Source organism: Pleurodeles waltl, chromosome 12 (assembly GCF_031143425.1).
Source record: "Pleurodeles waltl isolate 20211129_DDA chromosome 12, aPleWal1.hap1.20221129, whole genome shotgun sequence".
Taxonomy (NCBI): domain Eukaryota; kingdom Metazoa; phylum Chordata; class Amphibia; order Caudata; family Salamandridae; genus Pleurodeles; species Pleurodeles waltl.
The window spans coordinates 70,090,930-70,112,390 of NC_090451.1; the positions used below are offsets into that span (position 1 = coordinate 70,090,930).

General features: G+C 48.6%; 1 protein-coding gene across 3 annotated transcripts in view; it reads right to left on the reverse strand.

Annotated features, from left to right (window-relative positions):
- NFIC (nuclear factor I C) overlaps positions 1–21,461 on the reverse strand; it is a 343,790-nt gene that overhangs the window by 58,036 nt on the left and 264,293 nt on the right. For all 3 annotated transcript variants that reach the window (XM_069216686.1, XM_069216683.1, XM_069216684.1), the window contains 2 exons: positions 18,035–18,156; positions 1,882–2,013 (listed from right to left, as the gene is read on the reverse strand). In XM_069216686.1, coding sequence (XP_069072787.1) covers positions 1,882–2,013; positions 18,035–18,156 — 254 coding nt within the window. The remainder of the gene's footprint in view (positions 1–1,881; positions 2,014–18,034; positions 18,157–21,461) is intronic.

Sequence of the window (21,461 nt, forward strand, 5' to 3'; positions counted from 1 at the left end):
ATGGCGGTCCCTCGACCGGAGTCGGGTGTCTTCGCTATGGGCGTGCCCTTTCTCGGCGCCTTCGACGGGTCGCCTGTTTTATGGGTCGAGCCATGGCCTGTTGGCAGTGGCGTCCCCTGGGCTTTCGTTTTCTCGATGGTTTTACTTTTCGACGTCTTACTCACAGTTTGTTGCTGTTGTTTGACGTCGGAGTCTCCGGATTCTGAGTCCGGAACCGAGAATGTTTCCTCTTCGTCGTCGAAACGCTGTTTTGTCGGCGTGGACGCCATTTGTAGACGCCTGGCTCTTCGGTCCCGGAGTGTTTTTCTGGATCGGAAGGCTCGACAGGCCTCACAGGTATCCTCCTTGTGCTCGGGGGACAAGCACAAGTTACAGACCAAGTGCTGATCTGTATAAGGATACTTACTGTGACATTTTGGGCAGAAACGGAACGGGGTCCGTTCCATCGGCTTCGATGTCGCACGCGGTCGGGCCGACCAGGCCCCGATGGGGGAATCGAAGCTACCCCAAAGTCTTCCGATGATCGGTGTCGATGTACCTAACTATCCCGATACCGAACGGAACAATACCGACGCTTTCTTCCGAGATTCCGACTAACTTTCCGAACCGAAACACGGAGCGAAAAGGAATACGTCCGAACCCGACAGCGGAAAAAAACTAAGATGGAGTCGACGCCCATGCGCAATGGAGCCGAAGAGGGAGGAGTCCTTCGGTCCCGTGACCAAAAAAGACTTCTTCGAAGAAAAACAACTTGTAATACTCCGAGCCCAACACCAGGCAGCGGACTGTGCCAAACATGTGTATCTGCAGCAACATATGCCATCGAACACATATTTTCCCCCAGTGACATGAATCTATTCCCTCCTTCATACTAAAAGTTCTTCTCTGTGACATTCTCTCAGCAGTGTTAGCTAATGCACCATGGGAATAGCCAGTGCGAGAAAAGCAACATATAGTCATCAAACAAAACATGCACAAAGTCACAAAATGGATGAGACAAACAGAACCATGAGAGAGGATGGAGACAAAGTGAGGGGGTGAGAAGTAAGAGGAGAGAAGTGAAGCGTGAGAGCTAAAAAAAGAAATTGAAATAAAAATGTTTTTTTTCTTCATTTTTTTTTTTAACTATAAACCACTTATGTGAGGTGAGCCAGTTTGTAAGTGTTTCCAGTAATGTTAGGTATAGTGGGGATCACAGAGAGAAGGTTGTGCCCAAAATCACACTGTTTGGTTAGGGTGGGAAGCCGGGATTGGAGTGAAGTTTTCTGTCTACACAGCTTACAATGTAGTCACTAGACATCACTTTCTCTTTGAAAGAGAGAGAAATAAGGGCCGGGTGTGAAAGGAAGAATTAAAGAAACGGTGGAAGATGGGGGGTTGAAAGAAAGTAGTTGAGAGGGAGAAGGAGAAAGTGAGAAAAAGAGACAGAGGGTGACACAAGCGTTTGACAAAGAGATTCCACACATGGAAGCATTGTAGCGCTTGAGAAACGGTGGGCACTTAGGAAGGAGCGCACAGAGCAGGGCCATCTTCTTCATTCTGGGTTCAAGGCGGTGTGGGACAGTGCCCTGGTCGGTTTAGGGTTTTTAGCACCCAAGACTGCATCAAAGATGAGCTTCTCTGCTCAACCCGGCCCCCAAAGCAATAGGAGACGCCGGTGGTTTTATGGAAAGTACCTACTTCACCAGATTCACCGCACGTAACTGACCTGAGCCCACCAACTCATGACACACCGGGCTGACTGAAAAGCCCAATATGGGAGGAGAACCTTGGGTCAGAACCACAGACCCAGGGACAAAGGGAATTTTTGATTGTGGGCCAAGGCGCTTGACCAGGCAGAAGCCACCACCCTCCACCAGAGCGCCTGCCGGGGGATCTCACCGCTGTGCACCGCGATGACTGGCCGGTGGTGCTGGGTGAAGCTGGAGAGCCGGGATGAGGAATCCTGAGGCGACGGGCTGTGAAAGGGCGACTTGTCCATTTCACTCTTCTTCACCACGGTAGGCGAGATCCCTAAAAGGGGGGCAGACAAAGAGGGCATGGGTTAAGGGGGAAAACACCTGTCCCTGAGCCAGCCAACATCTCCCCAGCCCTCCTACAGGCTGCTGTGGAAAGGAGGTAAGAAGTCCTCTCACTTACAGGGTGGGGCGGAGCCCACCGTCAGCACAGGTGAGGACACCACATCATCTCAACACAGACATCAGCACGATACAACACAGTCCAGGAGACCAAACCAGCCATGGACATCCATCCACATCCAGGGGACAGGAGAGGCCCCATCCCTCATGACGTCCAAGCAAAGGAATAACAGGAAAGGGTAGTAAGTGGGAAGGGAGATGTGCTCAGGTGGATGGTGGAGGTTGGGTTGATACTCCTTAGTAGCAGAGGTTTTCAAAGTCAGCCAACTCACAAAGTACACATAAGCAACATCAAAAGGGGCATCAACGTACTTCACTGACACTGATGCACACGCAGGGAAGAAAAGCAGAGCTAAAATACTTATACAGGAGGGTAAGACCAGGTCACAAAGGAAGTCCTATCAGGAAGACATAAGAGTTCAAGATGCTGTAGAGCTCAGCCCAGGAGGCAGCAAATTCTGCACGACTAGGCAGGGGTGTAGCTTGGTCTGTAAGATTAGGGAGTGTGGCCTTCGGATTTTCCGACAATCAGGCTGGCATATAATGTTTAAATACATTATCGGACAAGCAGGGTGCATGAGTTAGACCTAAGGGGTAGAGGGAAGGGAGAGGAATGCAGTTGGGCAGGCATACTAAGCAAAAGAAACACAATATTCTATAAAATAACCGATATTTTCGAGGACCTTCGCACTGGGAGTGTGAGTTTTTTGTCTGTGTGTATATAAATACACCTGCTGAAATCCAAATGATATTTCACAATACCCGACTGAAAGCGCCTGTATCCAACTATTCATAAGAAACTATGTTTATTAGTGGGGTGTAACACCCCAAACACCCCCTGAAGCTACGCTCCGGCGACTAGGTTGCACTCCAGAGTTACCATTGTTAAAGCATTGAAAGTTGTACCATCAGTGTGGTTAGACACGCCCCTTCATCAGAGATGTTCATTTAGATATTTGAGAACAAGAGCCATGTCAGATTTTCAGGATATCCAAATAAGATACATTTACATGCAGTGAATATAAACAGAACTCATTTATAGCGCATGGTTGTTCTGAAAACCTGGCATGGAGTCGTGTGTGCTGGATCTACGTTGGGCACCTTTGCTCCTGAGGATCAGGGATTATAGATAGCAGACCTCTAGGCTCAGCAAAACCAAATACCAGGGCCCTATGCTATGATGAACTAAAGGGTTTTTCGGCCAATGGCCATCCTGCTAGGTAGGTCAGAGGTCACCAATGATCAGGGGGGATCTATTGAAAGCTTCTAAGCTTGTGATTATTGCAGAACGTTTAGCTAGTAATACTTTGGATTATATCACTTCTAATTTTACATTTTTTAAATACTAGAAGTATGGATCTTCAAGTCCAAGAGGGCAAAGAGCTGTAGGCGAAGAAAGACTCCGTGAACTCCGTGCCGACTTGTACGCAGGTACGCCTGGGAAGAGGGTGGTTTGGCTTTGGGAAACTAATGGCTTAAAAAACATCGAGGGGGTTCCTAATTAATAGGAAAGAAAAAGAAATACACTTTGGGGGGAGTGATCAATGGAAGGTGTTGGAAGTATTGATTACAAGGGTGGACAAGAGGGAGGAAAGCAAAAATCTATAACAAACAGGGTCTAATGGTAAAGCTCTTGACTACAGAATTTGCAGACTGGCATTCTAATCCTGGCGGTCCGTGTGAGCAAACTGAGTGATCCTCGGAAAAGAGCTTGATTGCACTTTGTCCAGTTCCTCTAACCCATACAGACTCCAAGGACGTAGAAAATTGACAAGTGCCAGAATCAAAAGTGACACAAAACTGACCATTTACATACAGACCTATGCGTGATGCGGAGGCATGGTGCGTCCATGTTAGAGGCAGTGGCACAAGGAGGGTCACATTAGGAGACTTGAATGAGTGAAGTTAGTGTGGGCAGATCCCATGTCCACAAAGGGTCATTTGTGCTCCTTTCTGGATGAGACTGTATGACCAAAGCAAAGAATGCTAGCCCCAGGTCCCACGCTTGAGAGCTCTGTGAGAGGGTTCGAGAGGGAGCTATTGCCTGCCCAACCCCTGTACATACACCGAGCCCTGCACAGGAGCCTATTCACAAGTAAGACATTTGATAAAGTCCTGGAGGCTGCTTTGATCCAGCAGCAGCCTAGATAAGGGTCACCTTTTGTTATGGTAGGATGAAGGGGGGCAGACATGAGACAAAATGAGCCATTTAAAGAAAAACAAAAAAAACAGGACATAGGTCACCCGCAGTGTTGAGCTTGATGCATGTGGCCTACATGGTTCAATAAATTATGTCCACAAGATTAGTGTGCTCAAAGAATGGTGTGAAAGATCTGTATACCTTTTTATGTAAATTAATTCCAGGAGAGGATTTCCCTCACAGCAATAAAGTGTGGGGGGGGGGTTCTGTAAATTTGAGTTTTTGACCCAGTGAAAGTGAAATATAACTGAAACGTTTAAAAATTGTAAGTCATATTATGTGCTAGAATTTATTATATGCCCTTTTAAAAATAAATGCATGCTAATATGTGTAAACAATATGGCTCCTATAACAAACACTCACATTTTTCAGAAAATCATCAGCAAACCAATATGTTTAAAATGTGTTTTCGGTACACAAATCCATTTTGTCACCACAGAACCAACAACCGCGGTAGATATAAAATCATTGACCCAAAGTGGATACCAAGGCTTGGACCGTGTCCCCTCTGGTATGAACAAAGATGATGAATTGTTTACATTTGGGTGATGAAGCTTAGGAAAATTGTTATTATGCCATTTTAATGTTTTATGAATGTTCTCCTCTGTGGGACGTTTACATAACTTTTTGTTTTCCCCTGCTTTGATATAATTTAGTACAGTTTTAAAACTGGATCATGTTGTATCTGAATATAATTAGGCAGAAACTTTTCATCAGCTATCATTTTATTATATCTTATCATTATTTTGATAGCAGACAGAATTGCAGGCATGGTCAGTTATGCTTGATGAAAGGTCTCTACAATCAACTTAAGTTTATAATGTGACGTTACCCAATGCCACATCACACAAAAAACTATGAAAATGTTTAAATCGTTCTAATCTTACTGAATGTCCCAAACAAGGCAGGTGTATTTTAGCTTATGGTTGCATGCTCTTAACAGGATTATGCTAAATCATTAAATCTCTCCATGAGCTCAAGCGCTTGGATGTCCAGGTTTTTAGCACTACAAGAATGCACCATAAAGCTTTGCTGAAGTGTACACTTCGGTAGTGCATGCATGGCTAGAGTTACTTTACATTCTGGAGTGTTTTTTAGACCTGTGAGGCATCAGAATGGTGGAACTACTGTGAATTAAGGGTTTCAACCAATAAAGTTAAATCAGGTAACATCAAAAATGCATAATTGGTAAAGTCTTGAGGTTCAATAATGCTATCTTTAAGTTCTAGTGACCTATTAAAAGCATCCTACTATCGTGTTTGGTGTTTACTATGTCACCAGTACCACTATTTGAAGGAATTATGAGAGCATAATTAGAGATAAGCATTTAATTTTAAATTTGACTTTTGGTGAAACTAAATCTAAGGACAAACCCACATTTTCCAAGATCACTTTTTTTCCAGTGAATAAAAAAGGGTAAACTGTCTACCTGCATCCCACAGTGATCCAGAAATTGATCTGCAATTACTGCCGGCCTATCCTGACATGAACAATCTATGACGAAATTGGTTGGCAGGGACATGGATATTATGAATGCGCTCCCAGCAAGCAATCAGAAGGGTCTAACAACAGAGACCTCCTGTGATTGGTTGAGTGCCACCACTGGGAATTGTTGAACATCCTCCTGTTTCAGCATTTCTGACTGGTATCCTGAATCAGTTGGAAGTGGTCTCTGTCACTGGACCTTTCTGACTGGCTGCTAGAAACACATTCAGGAGAAAAATGGATCCCCGAAATACTCTGTAATATTTTGCAGCCCAGGGTGCCATGGTCACCACAAACACTTTTTTTCTAGCCAGCCCCGAAGGCATATTTTGAATGTATTTTCTGTATAATCTGTTTGGCAGAAGAATAAAGGTCTAGCCTTTGAGACCTACTGGATTTGCCAATGCTTATTAGTCACTGTGTATAGAATCTCCCATGCTGTCCAGTATGGCTAAAGAATGAACGAAAATAAGAGTTGTCCATCTTCCTCATTTTGTAGGCGTGTGCAACACACGTGTGTGCACCTATAAAATGATGTGGCCCTTTTTTTGCATTTTATTTGTCAATCTAAGCTGGATCGGTGAATAAAAAGATTTAAAAAAAATAAAAAATCTTTTTGAAGTGCAAGTGGGGGGGCCACATTGAGTGCACTGTTGGGGAAGAAAGAATATCGGGGTGACGCAATAAGGGGCAGAAGCAACATGCAGGGCGCAGACAAGGAATGCACTATGGAGGTCGCGTGGATGCAATACGACAAGAGAAGGGAATGTGGAGTGTGTTTAGTAAATAAACACATGGATTATAGAGAGGAACGCAGAGCTGTTGGGTGGAAGCAAACGGGCGAGAAAACAACACGTGGGGAGAAACACACGAGCCTACCCAAGACACAGTGGAGTGAGGGAGAAGCACATGAGCAAGACAGAGCAGAGCGGGAAAAGCATTTAACTAGTGAGACACCTGCAAAACACATCCACTCTTGTGGAGTCAACCAAAAGAAGAAAAAAGTAGCACTTCAAAAGTGAGCAGTGGAAGAACAGAAGTAAAGAGTTCGTGCTCCAAGGGAGGGACAAACACAAGAACGGGAAGTAAAGTCCACACAGGCTAATGAATAAAAATGAAGCAAATGAGAGTGACAATAAAACCAACCAATGGTAAGCAATAGGTGGGCCAAAGCCCACTGTAAACAGAAAACATGTATTTTCGCCTACAGACAGCTTCTGTTGTCTGGGAGGCGAGCCCTAAAAAAAGAAACAGATTTCACCATTTTGCACTTGGCAGAAAATGCCCCGAGTACTCGGCATAACTACGAGATCTCTCGTATTTGGATGTGACTCCCATGAGGCTGCATTCAGACATTTGGAGTTCAGACCACTTGCCCACAGGGGCCCAGCGGGTGGCACAGATACCATACAAGACCAGGGCTGGCATGGATTGGGGCCTGAAGGTTGGAATAAAAAAAATCTAAACTTTATGAAACAAGTTGCAAAGTCTGACTTTCGGTTGGTTTAGGAGAAAGACGGGGAGGAGCAAAAAAACATAGGGTTGTGGGATGAAAGTTCCAAAGTATATGGTGAGCTCTCAGAATAGATAAAGGCGGCAGGAAGGAAACATGTCCCAAATGACGGCGATAAGGTGTTTACCACCTGAAAACAAATGCACAAGCACAGAGTGAGCAGAGGGCGGGGGAGGGGTCAGGGAGGAGACAGACGTGTGTTTTATTTCAGTGCAAGGTGGAGAGAACGCAGCCTCTTGATCGCAGTCCAGCTCAAAGCACACATTGTTCTGAGGCATTAAATGATGAAGAGGGGAGGCGGGGAGTGGCGGGGGGTGGGGTGGGGGGGGGGTGGAGGAGGAAGAGAGATGGAGAGGGAAATACCGAGAAGTGGGGGAGGAAGGAGGTACAGAGATGGAGAGAGGGTGAAACAGAGGGAGGAGGGGGAGGGAAAACTCCAGAAAGTGAAGAAAGATAACAGGTGGAGGTGTGGGAGGGCACCCAAAAGGGAGAGAAGGGGGAGGGAGGGGAGAGGAAGCGAGGAGGGGTAGGAGTACATGCGTGGGCGCGTGCGATGGACGGGTCGGGGGGCACCTAAGTTAGAGGGGAGGGTGCCAGGCGCTACAGGAGGGTAGATCTGTGCAGAGTGAGGGAGAGAGTGAGGCTGGGGGGAGAGGGTCAGGTGGGGTAGAAGAGTGAGCTGCGAAGGGAGAGGGAGGAGAAGCGGCAGAGAAGGGAGTGAGGAAGGGGAGCGATCCACCGAGTGAGGGGAACGGTGGGAGTGAAACAGAGAGGGGTGATAGGGAGTGAGGGAGCGTGAGAGAGAGAACAGAAGAGTGAGCTCGGGAGGGAGCTGTGGAGGAAAAGGAGAGATCGAGGGAGCAAGAAAGATGGAGCGCGCGGAGCTAAGCGAGAGAGAGGGACAGGCAGAAATGATGAGAGAGCGCTGTGAGGGATCGTGGTGGAGAGAGAGTGGAGGGGGAGATGGGGCGGGTGAGTGATGGAGAGTAGAGATGGAGGAGGTGAGTGAGTGAGCGAGGCTTGGGCTTAGGGGCTCTGCCGATAATGGACCGAGGGGCGCGAGTGACGTGCCCTAGGGTGGGAGTGGTGGGGACCCTTGGAGGTTCGAGGAGGGTGTAGTGTTGGGCTACAGAGGGGGCGCATTGCCAGGCACGGCGGGGCGGCCCTGAGGCCGCTGGCACGTGGAGGTGTTGGTGGGTGAGAGCAGGCGCAGGAGGAAGCCGAGGGGCCGGGAGAGGGGTGCCGAGGAACACAAGGCCATGCGAGGTGAGCGCCGGGCTGGCCTCTCGCCACCGGAGTAAACAGTCCTGCTGGAAACAGCTCCGCCTGGCAGAGGCAACAGGATCTGCGCCAGAGAGCACACATGGCGTCCACACACACACAGGCAGGGGCAAGCACACGCACTTACACACAGGCAGGGGCGCACACTTACACACAGGCAGGGACACACAAGCAGCGGCACACACATACACACACATGCAGGGGCAGACACACACATGCAGGGGCAGACACACACAGGCAGGGGCACACACACACACAGACGGGCAAACACACACACAGGCAGGGACACACACACACACAGGCAGGGACACACACACACACAGGCAGGGACACACACACAGGCAGGGACACACACACACTTACACACAGGGGCACATACACACACACACACACACACACACACACAGGCAGAGGCGCGCACACACACAGGCAGGGGCGCACACTTACACACAAGCAGGGACACACAAGCAGCGGCACACACATACACACACAGGCAGGGGCACACACACACACAGACGGGCAAACACACACACAGGCAGGGACACACACACACAGGCAGGGACACACACACAGGCAGGGACACACACAGGCAGGGACACACACTTACACACAGGGGCACATACACACACACACACAGGCAGAGGCGCGCACACACACAGGCAGGGGCGCACACACACAGGCAGGGACACACAAGCAGTGGCACACACATTCACACACATGCAGGGGCAGACACTTACACACAGGCAGGGACACACAAGCAGCGGCACACACATACACACACATGCAGGGGCAGACACACAGGCAGGGGCACACACACACTTACACACAGGGGCACATACACACACACACACAGGCAGAGGCGCGCACACACACAGGCAGGGGCGCGCACACAAACACACAGGCAGGGGCAAACGCACATACACAGGCAGGGGCAAAAGCACACAGTTACACACAGGCAGGGGCACACACAGACAGACACACACACACAGGCAGGGGCAAAAACACACACTTACACACAGGGGCACATACACACACACACAGGCAGGGGCACGCACACACACAGGCAGGGGCGCGCGCACAGACACTACACACACAGGCAGGGGCAAACACACACACAAGGGGACACATACACACACACAGGCAGGGGCGCGCGAACACAGGCAGGGGCAAAAACACACACACACAGGCAGGGGCAGACACAAACACAAACTTACACACAGGCAAGGGCACACACATACACACACAGGCAGGGGCAAACACACTTACACACACAGGGGCGCACACACACACACACACTTACTACACACAGGCAGGTGCAAACACACACACACAGGCAGGGGCGCACACACTTACACACGGGCAGAAATACACACTTACAGGCAGGAGCAGACACATACATACACACAGGCAGGGGCAAACACACAGACTTACACACACAGGCAGGGGCGTACACACACACACACACATTGGCAGGGGAACACACACAGGCAGGGGCACACACATACACACACTTACACATAGGCAGGGGCACACAAACACACACACAGGCAGGGGCACACACACACACACACACACTTACACATAGGCAGGGGCACACATACACACGCACAGGCAGGGGCGCCCACACACACACACACACACACACACAGACAGGGGCGCATACACACACACACACATAAAAACACACAGGCTGGCGCACACACCCTCACGAGCATGCACGGACACTTGCACAACCCGGTAAGTCGCTCTCACACACAAGTTCACCCTCACACAGCAGCCCCCTCCGTCCCAGGAGATGGAGAGTCAGTCCTTGGGCGCGATAGCGTTCTCTTGGGCACGAAAGCGCTATACTTCGGTAGCTAACCAATTTCTCACAAAAAGGACTCGGGCACATCAGCTGGCTCGCCCTTGGGTCTCGGGTGTGAACGGCGGTGCCGGGCTCTGTAAAAGTGGCGGTGCCGGGCTCTGTAAAAGTGGCGGTGCCGGGCTCTGTAAAAGTGGCGGTGCCGGGCTCTGTAAAAGTGGCCGCAGCCGCTCGTCTGCTTCATTGCACTGATCTCAAAATCAGGGTTGTGTCAAATTACAATTCAGGACGCCAGGTTCCGCGTAAACAGCAAAACGTCGCAACCTCAAGAAGTTGGCAAGATCTCGCCGTTGCAAAGCTTTGCTTCTGTACACATTTTATGGGGAAAACATCTCGACCGAGATTTTTCCTACAACTTCTACACACATAAAAAAGGATGTATAGGTCTCCTCTCCAACTCATCCGCTTTTTGGGAGATTTTCCTTCCGCTCTCTTTTTTTTTTTTTTAGGCGATGTTATTACTTTTCAGTCTTGTGGTCGCTACAGGGCTCATTTAAGCACAAATATAAAGTGCTTACCCATGAAAGGTATTTAAGCGCTCAAGGAAGAAGCCAAAGGCGTCAACATTCCCTAAATATAGCAAATTACGTATTCCACATTCTAAAAATTCTGCGTCTAAGGCAGAAACTTTTCCTGCCCTCTGACTCGCTCATCTGGAGCTTCACACTGCGAGAGGTGATGGTGAAACTGCCCCACCAGCTAGTCCACCCTCTACCGGGGTGCTGTGGGCTTCACTGTGAGGCTCACGTACAGGGATGCAGCCACCACTGGTGCGGCAGGTGCAGTGGCACCGGGCCCATTGAACTGATGATTGCTGTATATACCTGCCCCACAGCAGCCAAAGAGGTCATTTTCGTTGCACCAGGACCCGTGGCTCCCTCGCTAAACTACCCGTCGTGTAAAATCCCGCCCAGCAGCTTAGACCTTTTGACTTCTGTAGTCTTCCACTTTATCATTACTGGATCCCAAGGACCACAACTGAATCACTATTGGAATCTGGGGACCCCCACTGAGTCAGTACTGAAAGCTGGGGACTTAATCTGTTAATATTTAATTTTCTAAGCAGTCACAGACCCCCTGAGGAGGCTTCGCGAATCCCCAGGGGTCCCCAGACCACAGGTTGGGAACCACTGCCTTGTACAGCAACACTCTATTTACCCGGTCATGGTTCCCTCTTGGTCGTCTCAGAAAAGCTCCCAAGTTCACAAAGTGTAAGTGTCAAGGAGCTACGTCAGTTGGAATGGCTTGAACCCAAAAGCAGAGTCAGTCACCGGGTGCCAATGCTCCCAGTAAAGGCCTTGTGATGACCTAAGGGTGAGTCAGTCACCAGGTGCCCTCACTGCCCAGTGCCATGGCCTCCCTTACAGGCCACATGACACGGCCGCCTTTCCTGCTCAGTGCCATGGCTTTCCTTGCAGGCCACGTGACACAGGCGCCCTCACTGCCCAGTGCCATGGCTTCCCTTGTAGGCCACGTGGCACGGGTGCACTTCCTGCTCAGTGCTATGCCTTCCCTTGCAGCCCACGTGACACAGGCGCCCTCACTGCCCAGTGCAATAGCTTCCCTTGCAGGCCACGTGACATCGGCGCCCTCCCTGCCCAGTGGCATGGCTTCCCTTGCAGGCCAGGTGACCTGGGCGCTCTTTCTACCCAGAGGCATGTTTTCCCTTGCAGGTCATGTAACATATGCTACATTCCTGTTCAGTGGCATGTTTACCCTTGCACGTCACGTGACATATGCTACATTCCTGTTCAGTGGCATGTTTACCCTTGCACGTCACCTGACATATGCTACATTCCTGTTCAGTGGCATGTTTAGCCTTGCACGTCACGTGACATATGCTACATTCCTGTTCAGTGGCATGTTTACCCTTGCACGTCACGTGACATATGCTACATTACTGTTCAGTGGCATGTTTACCCTTGCACGTCACGTGACATGGGCTACATTCCTGCTTGGTAGCATGTTTACCCTTGCACGTCACGTGACATGGGCTACATTCCTGCTCGGTAGCATGTTTACCCTTGCACGTCACGTGACATATGCTACATTCCTGGTCAGTGGCATGTTTACCCTTGCACGTCACGTGACATATGCTACATTCCTTTTCAGTGGCATGTTTACACTTGCACGTCACGTGACATATGCTACATTCCTGTTCGGTGGTATGTTTACCCTTGCACGTCACGTGACATGGGCTACATTCCTGCTCGGTGGCATGTTTACCCTTGCACGTCACGTGACATGGGCTACATTCCTGCTCGGTAGCATGTTTACCCTTGCAGGTCACGTGACGTGCTACATTCCTGCTCGGTGGCATGTTTACCCTTGCAGGTCACGTGACATGGGCTACATTCCTGCTCGGTGGCATGTTTACCCTTGCACGTCACGTGACATGGGCTACATTCCTGCTCGGTGGCATGTTTACCCTTGCAGGTCACGTGACATGGGCTACATTCCTGCTCGGTGGCATGTTTACCCTTGCAGGTCACGTGACATGGGCTACATTCCTGCTCGGTGGCATGTTTACCCTTGCACGTCACGTGACATGGGCTACATTCCTGCTCGGTAGCATGTTTACCCTTGCAGGTCACTGACGTGCTACATTCCTGCTCGGTGGCATGTTTACCCTTGCAGGTCACGTGACATGGGCTACATTCCTGCTCGGTGGCATGTTTACCCTTGCACATCACGTGACATGGGCTACATTCCTGCTCGGTAGCATGTTTACACGTCACGTGACATGGGTACATTCCTGCTCGGTAGCATGTTTACACATCACGTGGCATGGGCTACATTCCTGCTCGGTGGCATGTTTACCCTTGCACGTCACGTGACATGGGCTACATTCCTGCTCGGTGGCATGTTTACACGTCACGTGACATGGGCTACATTCCTGCTCGGTGGCATGTTTACCCGTGCAGGTCACGTGACATGGGCTACATTCCTGCTCGGTGGCATGTTTACACGTCACGTGACATGGGCTACATTCCTGCTCGGTGGCATGTTTACACGTCACGAGACATGGGCTACATTCCTGCTCGGTGGCATGTTTACACGTCACGTGACATGGGCTACATTCCTGCTGGGTGGCATGTTTACCCTTGCAGGTCACGTGACATGGGCTACATTCCTGCTCGGTAGCATGTTTACACGTCACGTGACATGGGCTACATTCCTGCTGGGTGGCATGGTTACCCTTGCAGGTCACGTGACATGGGCTACATTCCTGCTCGGTGGCATGTTTACACGTCACGTGACATGGCCTACATTCCTGCTGGGTAGCATGTTTACCCGTGCACGCCAGGGCACACTGCCTGCTTTCCTGCCAAGCAGCAAGCTTTCACCCGCAGCCCTTTGGATATAAGTGTCCATCCTGCCCGCTGGCATGCTTTCTCTGGTAGGCGAGGGGGCAGCCCTCCTTGCCTATCCTGCCCACAGGCATGCCTTCTTCGTTGCCGCCCAGGTGCCTTTTCTCTGCTGCCGGCCTTTGGCCATGTGCGTCTTTCTGCCCCAGAGACAGGCTTTCTCCAGCAGGCCCGTGGCCACCTCTGGCCTGGAGCGGGCATTCTCTGGCAAGCCCAGTTCCATGGGCATCTTTCGTGTAATAATAGACTTTCCTTGGCAGAGCAGCGAACAGCGGCATCTTTCTTGCCCAGGAGTAGGGTGATTTCGGCAGTCTAAGAGGGGCCCTGGACGCTTTCCCCGTCCAGTGCCCTTACATTTCCCCCCACGCCCCTGTGTCTCCAAAGAGTGGTGAGCGACCAGGCACGCGCCTTGTATCTAGTAAATACCGGCAGCAGGCGCGCGGGTACCATTGGTGCAGCAGGTGCTGTGGCACCGGGGCCCAGATACCTGAGGGGACCATTAAATCCTGAATATTGCTGTATGATACCTGGCAAGGGCCAGCCAACAGGCGAGCGAGATGTGTATCCTTTTCACTTGCCCACTGCCTCGAAGCACATGAACATTTTTTCCCCAAACCTATTAATATCACCCTTTAAAATAATCCTATATTTCTGCCTTTTACCTCGAGGAGGCCATGCGGATCAGATTTTAATCTGAATATCTCAGAGGGACAAGTACAGAACTATTGTTTCTATCGATCTTCATGCTTGCTGTTTTAATGCGTAAATACGTCTATTTTTCATATTTGCGCGCGTCTCGTAAAGCTCATTTTACTATCCCCTGTAAAGCGCCCTGACGTCTACTTGACCAGTCCGCGCTTACATTTCCATTTGCATTCATTATTTTTGCAACACCTCAAAAATCGTATTTTGCTGCCTACCAACTGCAACGCACTCAGACTTCTACCTCATATGGTCCTCATCGGCGCTTTATATGGGCCGGTGCTGTTCAGTACGGAGTACCTGCACTTCTTTCATTTGAAAGGGAGAGTACCTGCACTTCTCAGCACTTCTGCGATGCATTTAATGGGAGAGTACCGGCGCTTCTCAGCACTGCTGTAATATATTTAATGGGGGAGTACCAGTACTTCTCAGCACTGCTTTAATATATTTAATGGGAGAGTACTGGCACTTCTCAGCGCTGCTGCAATACATTTAATGGGGAAGTACCGGCACTTCTCAGCCCTGCTGCAATATATTTAATGGGAGAGTACTGGCACTTCTCTGCACTGCTGTATTATATTTAATGGGAGAGTACCAATATTTCTCTGCAGTGCCGTAATATATTTAATGGGAGAGTACTGGCACTTCTCAGCACTACTTTAATATATTTAATAGGAGAGTACCAGCACTTCTCTGCTGCAATGTATTTAATGGGAAAGTACCAGCACTTCTCAGCACTGCTGTAATATATTTAATGGAAGAGTACCGGCACTTCTCTGCACTGCTTTAATATATCTAATGGGAGAGTACCGGCACTTCTCAGGACTGCTGCAATACATTTAATGGGAGACTACAGGCACTTCTCTGCACTGCTTTAATGTATTTAATGGGAGAGTACCAGCACTTCTCTGCACTGCTGTAATATATTGAATGGGAGAGTACCAGCACTTCTCAGCACTGCAGTAATATATTTGATGAGAGAGAGTACCGGCACTTCTCAGCAGCAAACAGAGACTCTAAATAGGGAGTAACTGCACTTCTATATTTCCAATTAAATCACTGGCCCTCATTATATAAAATCTAAATGAATTAAGCCTATCAACCACTCTTTGGCATCTCGTTAAACGAGAGCCCCCCCTTCTCCCAGCTCCGTCCGTGAGTAGGCCGGCATCAAGGCCAGGTTTCTGGTTTTGCTTGACTGGTGGTTCTGAATTACTAATCGAATAAACAGAACTGCAATTCCCAGAATGCCCAGAAAAGAAACCTGGACTGGATGTGCTACTCAGGAATGAACCTGGGAAACCAGAGAGCTCTGTAGAAAGCCCCCCGGGCCCCCAACACAAACAGTTCAGTCAGATAACTGTAATAAGTGGAGTCTCACACGCCCTCTCAGGGCCAAAACCCTACGTCTCCCCACACCCCACCTCCATCCCATGAAACAAAATAATTAACTTTTGTATTTAGAATGAATGTCTGATTGGGGGGGGGGGGGGTGTCAAGGAGAGATTAATTTGCACGACAAAAGCGGAAAAACTAAAGGAATTTATACGAGAAAGGAGATTAGAGGGAAATGGGGGGAACGAATCTAAACCCATGCATCCCTCCCCTCTAAAAGCCGACCCCCCGCCCGCTCGGCCCTACCCCAGGCTGCCAAGACGGGGAAACCACGACTTAATTAGCCCAAAGAGTCGGCGGCCCTCCCTGCGACTTTCGGGCCTTAATGAAGAGCTAATTAGGCCTGTCTAGACAGGAAGAGAAAGGCACAGAAAAAGTTAATAGAAACGATTTTCTCCAAGATCGCCTGGCAGCTGAGGAGCCGCGAGGGAAGCGACGGCTCTCAATTCGGGGGGCCGGGGAGGGAAGGGGTTAATGGGAAGAAAAGACACACCTGTCCCGGAACCCGAAGGGTTAATGCAGATGCTGATATATGCTTGTGTGTTCTGTGCAGTGCAACCGCACCCAAGCATGCACGTCACTAGGAGTGCGGCCCCACATCATAGCATACGAGGGTGTGTGTGCGTGCGTGTGTCAGAGCTGACAGTCACAGAAGTCATAGGGGCCCAGTGGGTAACAAAGCACCCCCCCCCCCCCCGATGACAGTCACATAAGTCATAGAGGCCCATTGTGTGTGTGTTGGGGTGCCGGGGGGGGGGGGGGCAAGCTTACAGTCACAGAAGTCATACATACCCAGTGTGTGAGAGGGGGAGCCCCCCCACCCCCTCCCAGTACTTACCGTCGTGGAGAAGTGTGGCACAATGGTTAGAGTGGCAGACCCTGATGCAGAGATCTGGCCCGGGACCAGGGTTCAATTCCCACCTCGGCGGGTCTTGGGCTCAATTCCCTTGGACCAGATAATTCTCGCCTCAGTGCCTAATCTAATTAATGTGTCCCACTCTGTAACTCTGGGCAATAGCTTGCTTAATCTCCACAGCGGCCCTCACAGCGCTTGGATGCCTGGCTTCACCCTGGGGCTGTCCAGGAGTGGGTGCCTCACAGGGAAAAGCCAGGAGGGGTTCCACAGCGGTATGCGTACAGCGCCTTGAGACCCTAACGGGTGAGTAGTGCGCTATACAAGTGCAAAGTTTACAGTTTACCGTCACAGAAGCCATACTGGCCCAGTGTGTGTAAATAAGGAGGGACCAGGGAGACCCCCGCAAGGAATCCTTGCCAGGAGTAAAGGGGGAGTAGCTGAACCATGCCCTATATAGTGAGAGTACCAAGGCCTGTATAGTTTACCAACCAAGTTGTGCAGCGCTACGTGAGAGTACGAGAGCTCTATAATGTACTATCACAAGGCACTACAGCAAAGGTACAAGCCAAGACACCCACAGTTTACAGCATCACCGGAGGGCTAGGCATGACTCATGTAATTCCCTGTAGCATAATCATGCGAAATTACCCAACAGTTACGCAAGATAACGCATGAATTACCAAGAAAAGTAATTCTGGGTTTAACACTATTTCTTAGAGTAAAATTGCCCAATCGCAGCCAAAATGGACACAAGGATGCATATTGCACAAATAAATAGTGCTAAATGCAACAGAACACAAGTAGCTAGCACCAGCAGCCGCTCACACTTGTTAAATGTGCTTTTGGATGTGATTCTCCGCAAACTTACAGCCAAAATTCAGCGCTAATTTCTTACCGCAGAATAAGCCCTTGCGAGGATGCATTTTGCACTAAGAAATAGCACTAAATGCAGCATGAATAGCAAGCAACTGCTCACACTCGCTAAATGTGCTCTTGCAGCAGGATTTTTTCCAACAAATTACCCTTATTACGTGAGCAGGACTAATTATTAATTTTGTGTCAAAGAGTAACGTGGAATTATCAAAATTACTCTGAGTACTCTGACGTAATTGAAATTCCGCCCAGCATAAATCACCAGTCGCGCAGGCTCATGGGAGGAAGTCAGCTTCCTCCTCAAAAGGCTTCATGTCTGGGTGAACCGGAAGTGAACTCACCGCCCCGGTTATACATACCTCCCTCCATGTCCTCGGTCCAGTTTCGACTGCTTGTGGGTGAATTGGGGGAAGTGTAGTATTCACCACCTGGACTCGTGTCAATGTCGTCTTCCATGGAGCCGGACTTGTGTCGTTTACTCCTGAAAGAAAACAAACAGGTTCAACCAATAAGCATCGCAGAGAGCAGTGGTTCCCAACCTTTTGACTTCTGTGGACCCCCACTTTATGATTACTCAAACCCAGGGACCCCAACTGAACCATTAATGGAGTCTGGGGACCTAATCTGTTAATATTGATTAATTTTCTAAGCAGTGGAGGACCCCCTGAGGAGGCTTCGCGGACCCCAGGGGTCCCCGGACCACAAGTTGGGAACCACTGGCATAGAGCAAGCTTAGAAATGAAACCAATGAAACACTTGAACACCACCTGTTGGCAATAGCAAGCTTGAAGCCATCGATATCATAAGGCGCCAAGCAGCGAGTCAACACCGGTCATAGTAACACTCAGGATTGAGATGAGTAAAAATGACACTGCAAAGAACAGCAGCTACAAGGAACCACACAATATCTGCAGTCAAAATGAAACAGCAGAAAATAACAGCTATCATGGGTTATAATCCAACATCAGTCATACAAAAACAGTTGTAATCACACTGCAGAGAATTGCAGATACCAGAAACCACAAAACAAGAAGATTCAGAATTGAACTACAGAAAACATCAGCTACCACAAGACAATAATTGACAGAGTTAAACAGTAGAAAACACAGGCTACTGAAAACCACAAGCCCAGGACAGTCACAATTACACTGGAGAGAACAGCAGAGACTGGAAACCACAAGAGATGTCAGGATTCAACCTCAGAACAAGTCTGCAACTAACAACTACAAGAGAAGAACAATCAAAAGTATACTTTAGAGAACATCAGCTATTGGGTACCACCATCACAAAACAGTCAAATTGCACTGTAGAAAACAGCAGAGACTGCAAACCACAAGGCAAATGAAAATGGCATCTATTTCAATTAAATGCCGACATTCAGAATCAAGGACTGCAACAATTAGCAGGTACCAGACGTCACAGAATACATACATTTCAAGGAATCACAGGACAACCACAACCATGAATACTCAAATCACATTTTAGTTATTTGAATAGTTAATTAAAATGATTGCCTAACAGCTAAAAATGTAAAACCAAGCTCAGTTAGAACATAAAAAGGATGCTTCTTCTACTGAGGCCGCCTGAATTGGCTGTTCCCTTTTCGCGGCCCGTACTCGGTCCATGGGTAAAGTGCGTATACTTTCTGTAAACCTTCAACCTTTCCACCAGTTTGGCTTTCCACGATAAGCACATAATCCCTCTTTTACTCAGACTCACCCGAGCCCTCCATTCCCCAACATTAAAGTGCTCATGCCATAGGTAAAGTGCGTATTCATTATTTAAACCTACAACCTCTCCACCCGTCCGTGTTTCCACTGTTTCACACAAGGCTCGCCCCTCGCCCTCCAAGTGCCAACATTGAGGTGATGGTGCCTGATGTAAACCTGCAACCAGTTTGACTAGCCTCACTTGGTTACATCCTTGTCTGCATAGCCCCCGGTAACCAGTCAGAGCCTGCCCTCGCGACTGGTCCTTCCAAGGGTTGGGGGCTCTCTACTTCTCGATTGGCATTGACCACACACAACCAGGAATACAATGTAGACATTGGGAAATAGGGGTTAAGCAAGGCAACAACAGTCAGACTCCCTCTGTAATACCGGGCAACCACAGAGAGTCACATGAAAACACATGTGGGAATTACACTGCAGAACATGGAGGAATCTAGGCCACGCCCAACATGGCAGAGAGAAGAAAAGGTAAATAATTCACCAACAGTCAGAATAATGCTTCAAAGAACAACAAATATTGGGAAATCATAAGCAAAAACAACAGCCAATATTATCACAGGCCATCAACATTCAGCGTTGCATTTCAGAAAATAGCAGCTGCCAGGAACTGTAGCAGCTGACAATCAGAATCACACTGTAGAGCAATGCAGCTGCCAGGGATCACACAGCTCTGTCAAAACCCCGAAGAAAACAAAATACCATCAATCATCAATCACTATACAGCAACACTCACAATTTAGCTGTTAAGAAAACAAACCTAAGGGGAAAACACGCCAGACACCATCAAAAATAAGTGTGTAGTAATTACTCTAAAAAAAGCAGCAGCTGCTAGGAACCAGAAGACAAGTACACTACAGAAAAGAAGGCATCAATGTGAAATTGTGAGCAAAGAATAACCAGAATTAGAGTGTGAAAAGGGGCACCCACGACCAATCACAAGCCAGGAACAGTCAGAATTACACTGCAGAAAAAAATAGCTATTGAGAGTTATGAGTCAACAACGTTCATAATTGTACTGCAGAGAACAGCAACTAATGTGGAAGAATTACGCTGCAAAAAGCAGCAGTTACTAGAAACCAGAAGCCAACAACAGTGTGAATTATACTGCAGAAAGAGGTTTCTATGTGGGATCACAAGCCAAGGAGAGCCAGAATTACACTGCAGAAAGCACCAGTGGCTAGAAATCAGACCCAACAACAGTGAGAATTATACTGCAGAAAGAGGTTTCTATGTGGAAACAAAAGCCAAGGAGAGTCAGAAGTACACTGCAGAAAGCACCAGTGGCTAGAAATCAGACCCAACAACAGTGAGAATTATACTGCAGAAAAAATGTTTCTATGTGGAATTGCACTGAATAAAAAGGCAACCATGAGCAACCACAAGCCAAGAATATTTAGAATTACGCTGCAGAAAACATCAGCTATTAGGAATCAGGAGCCATCAACATTCACAAGTGCACTGCTGAAAACCCCAGCTAATGAGGCAAACAGGCCACATACAGTCAGAAGCACATTGCCAAAAGCAACAGTTGTTAAAAATTAGAAACCAAGAACAGTAAGAGTTACACTGCAGAAAAATGTAACTATGAGCAAAGGTAAACCATGAAACTTAATTACTGACCTGAAGAAACAAGACCTGTTGGAAATCACCAGCCAATAACACTCACAACTGAAATGCAGAGCACAGTAGACAATGTGGAACACAAGTTCAACCAGACTTACCCTGCAAAACCAAGCAGTGGTTGGAAGGCTCAAACCTCAAACCAACAACAGTCAAGGACACCCTGCACAATTCTGTGAGGAACCACAAGGCAATGCAGAGCTGTACCAACAATCACAGGCCGAGAACAGTCAGAACTACACGACAGGAAGTGATGGCTCACAGGAAGCCCAAGTCAACTATAACAGTTGGAAAATAATAGTTATTGGTTGTCAGAAGTCAACAACATTCAATGAAACTGCAAAAAACAAACCCTACTGGAGAAAAGAATAAACACAGTCTAAGTTAAACTCCGAAGAGCAGCAGCGGCTGGAAAACACAACTTAATAACAGTCAA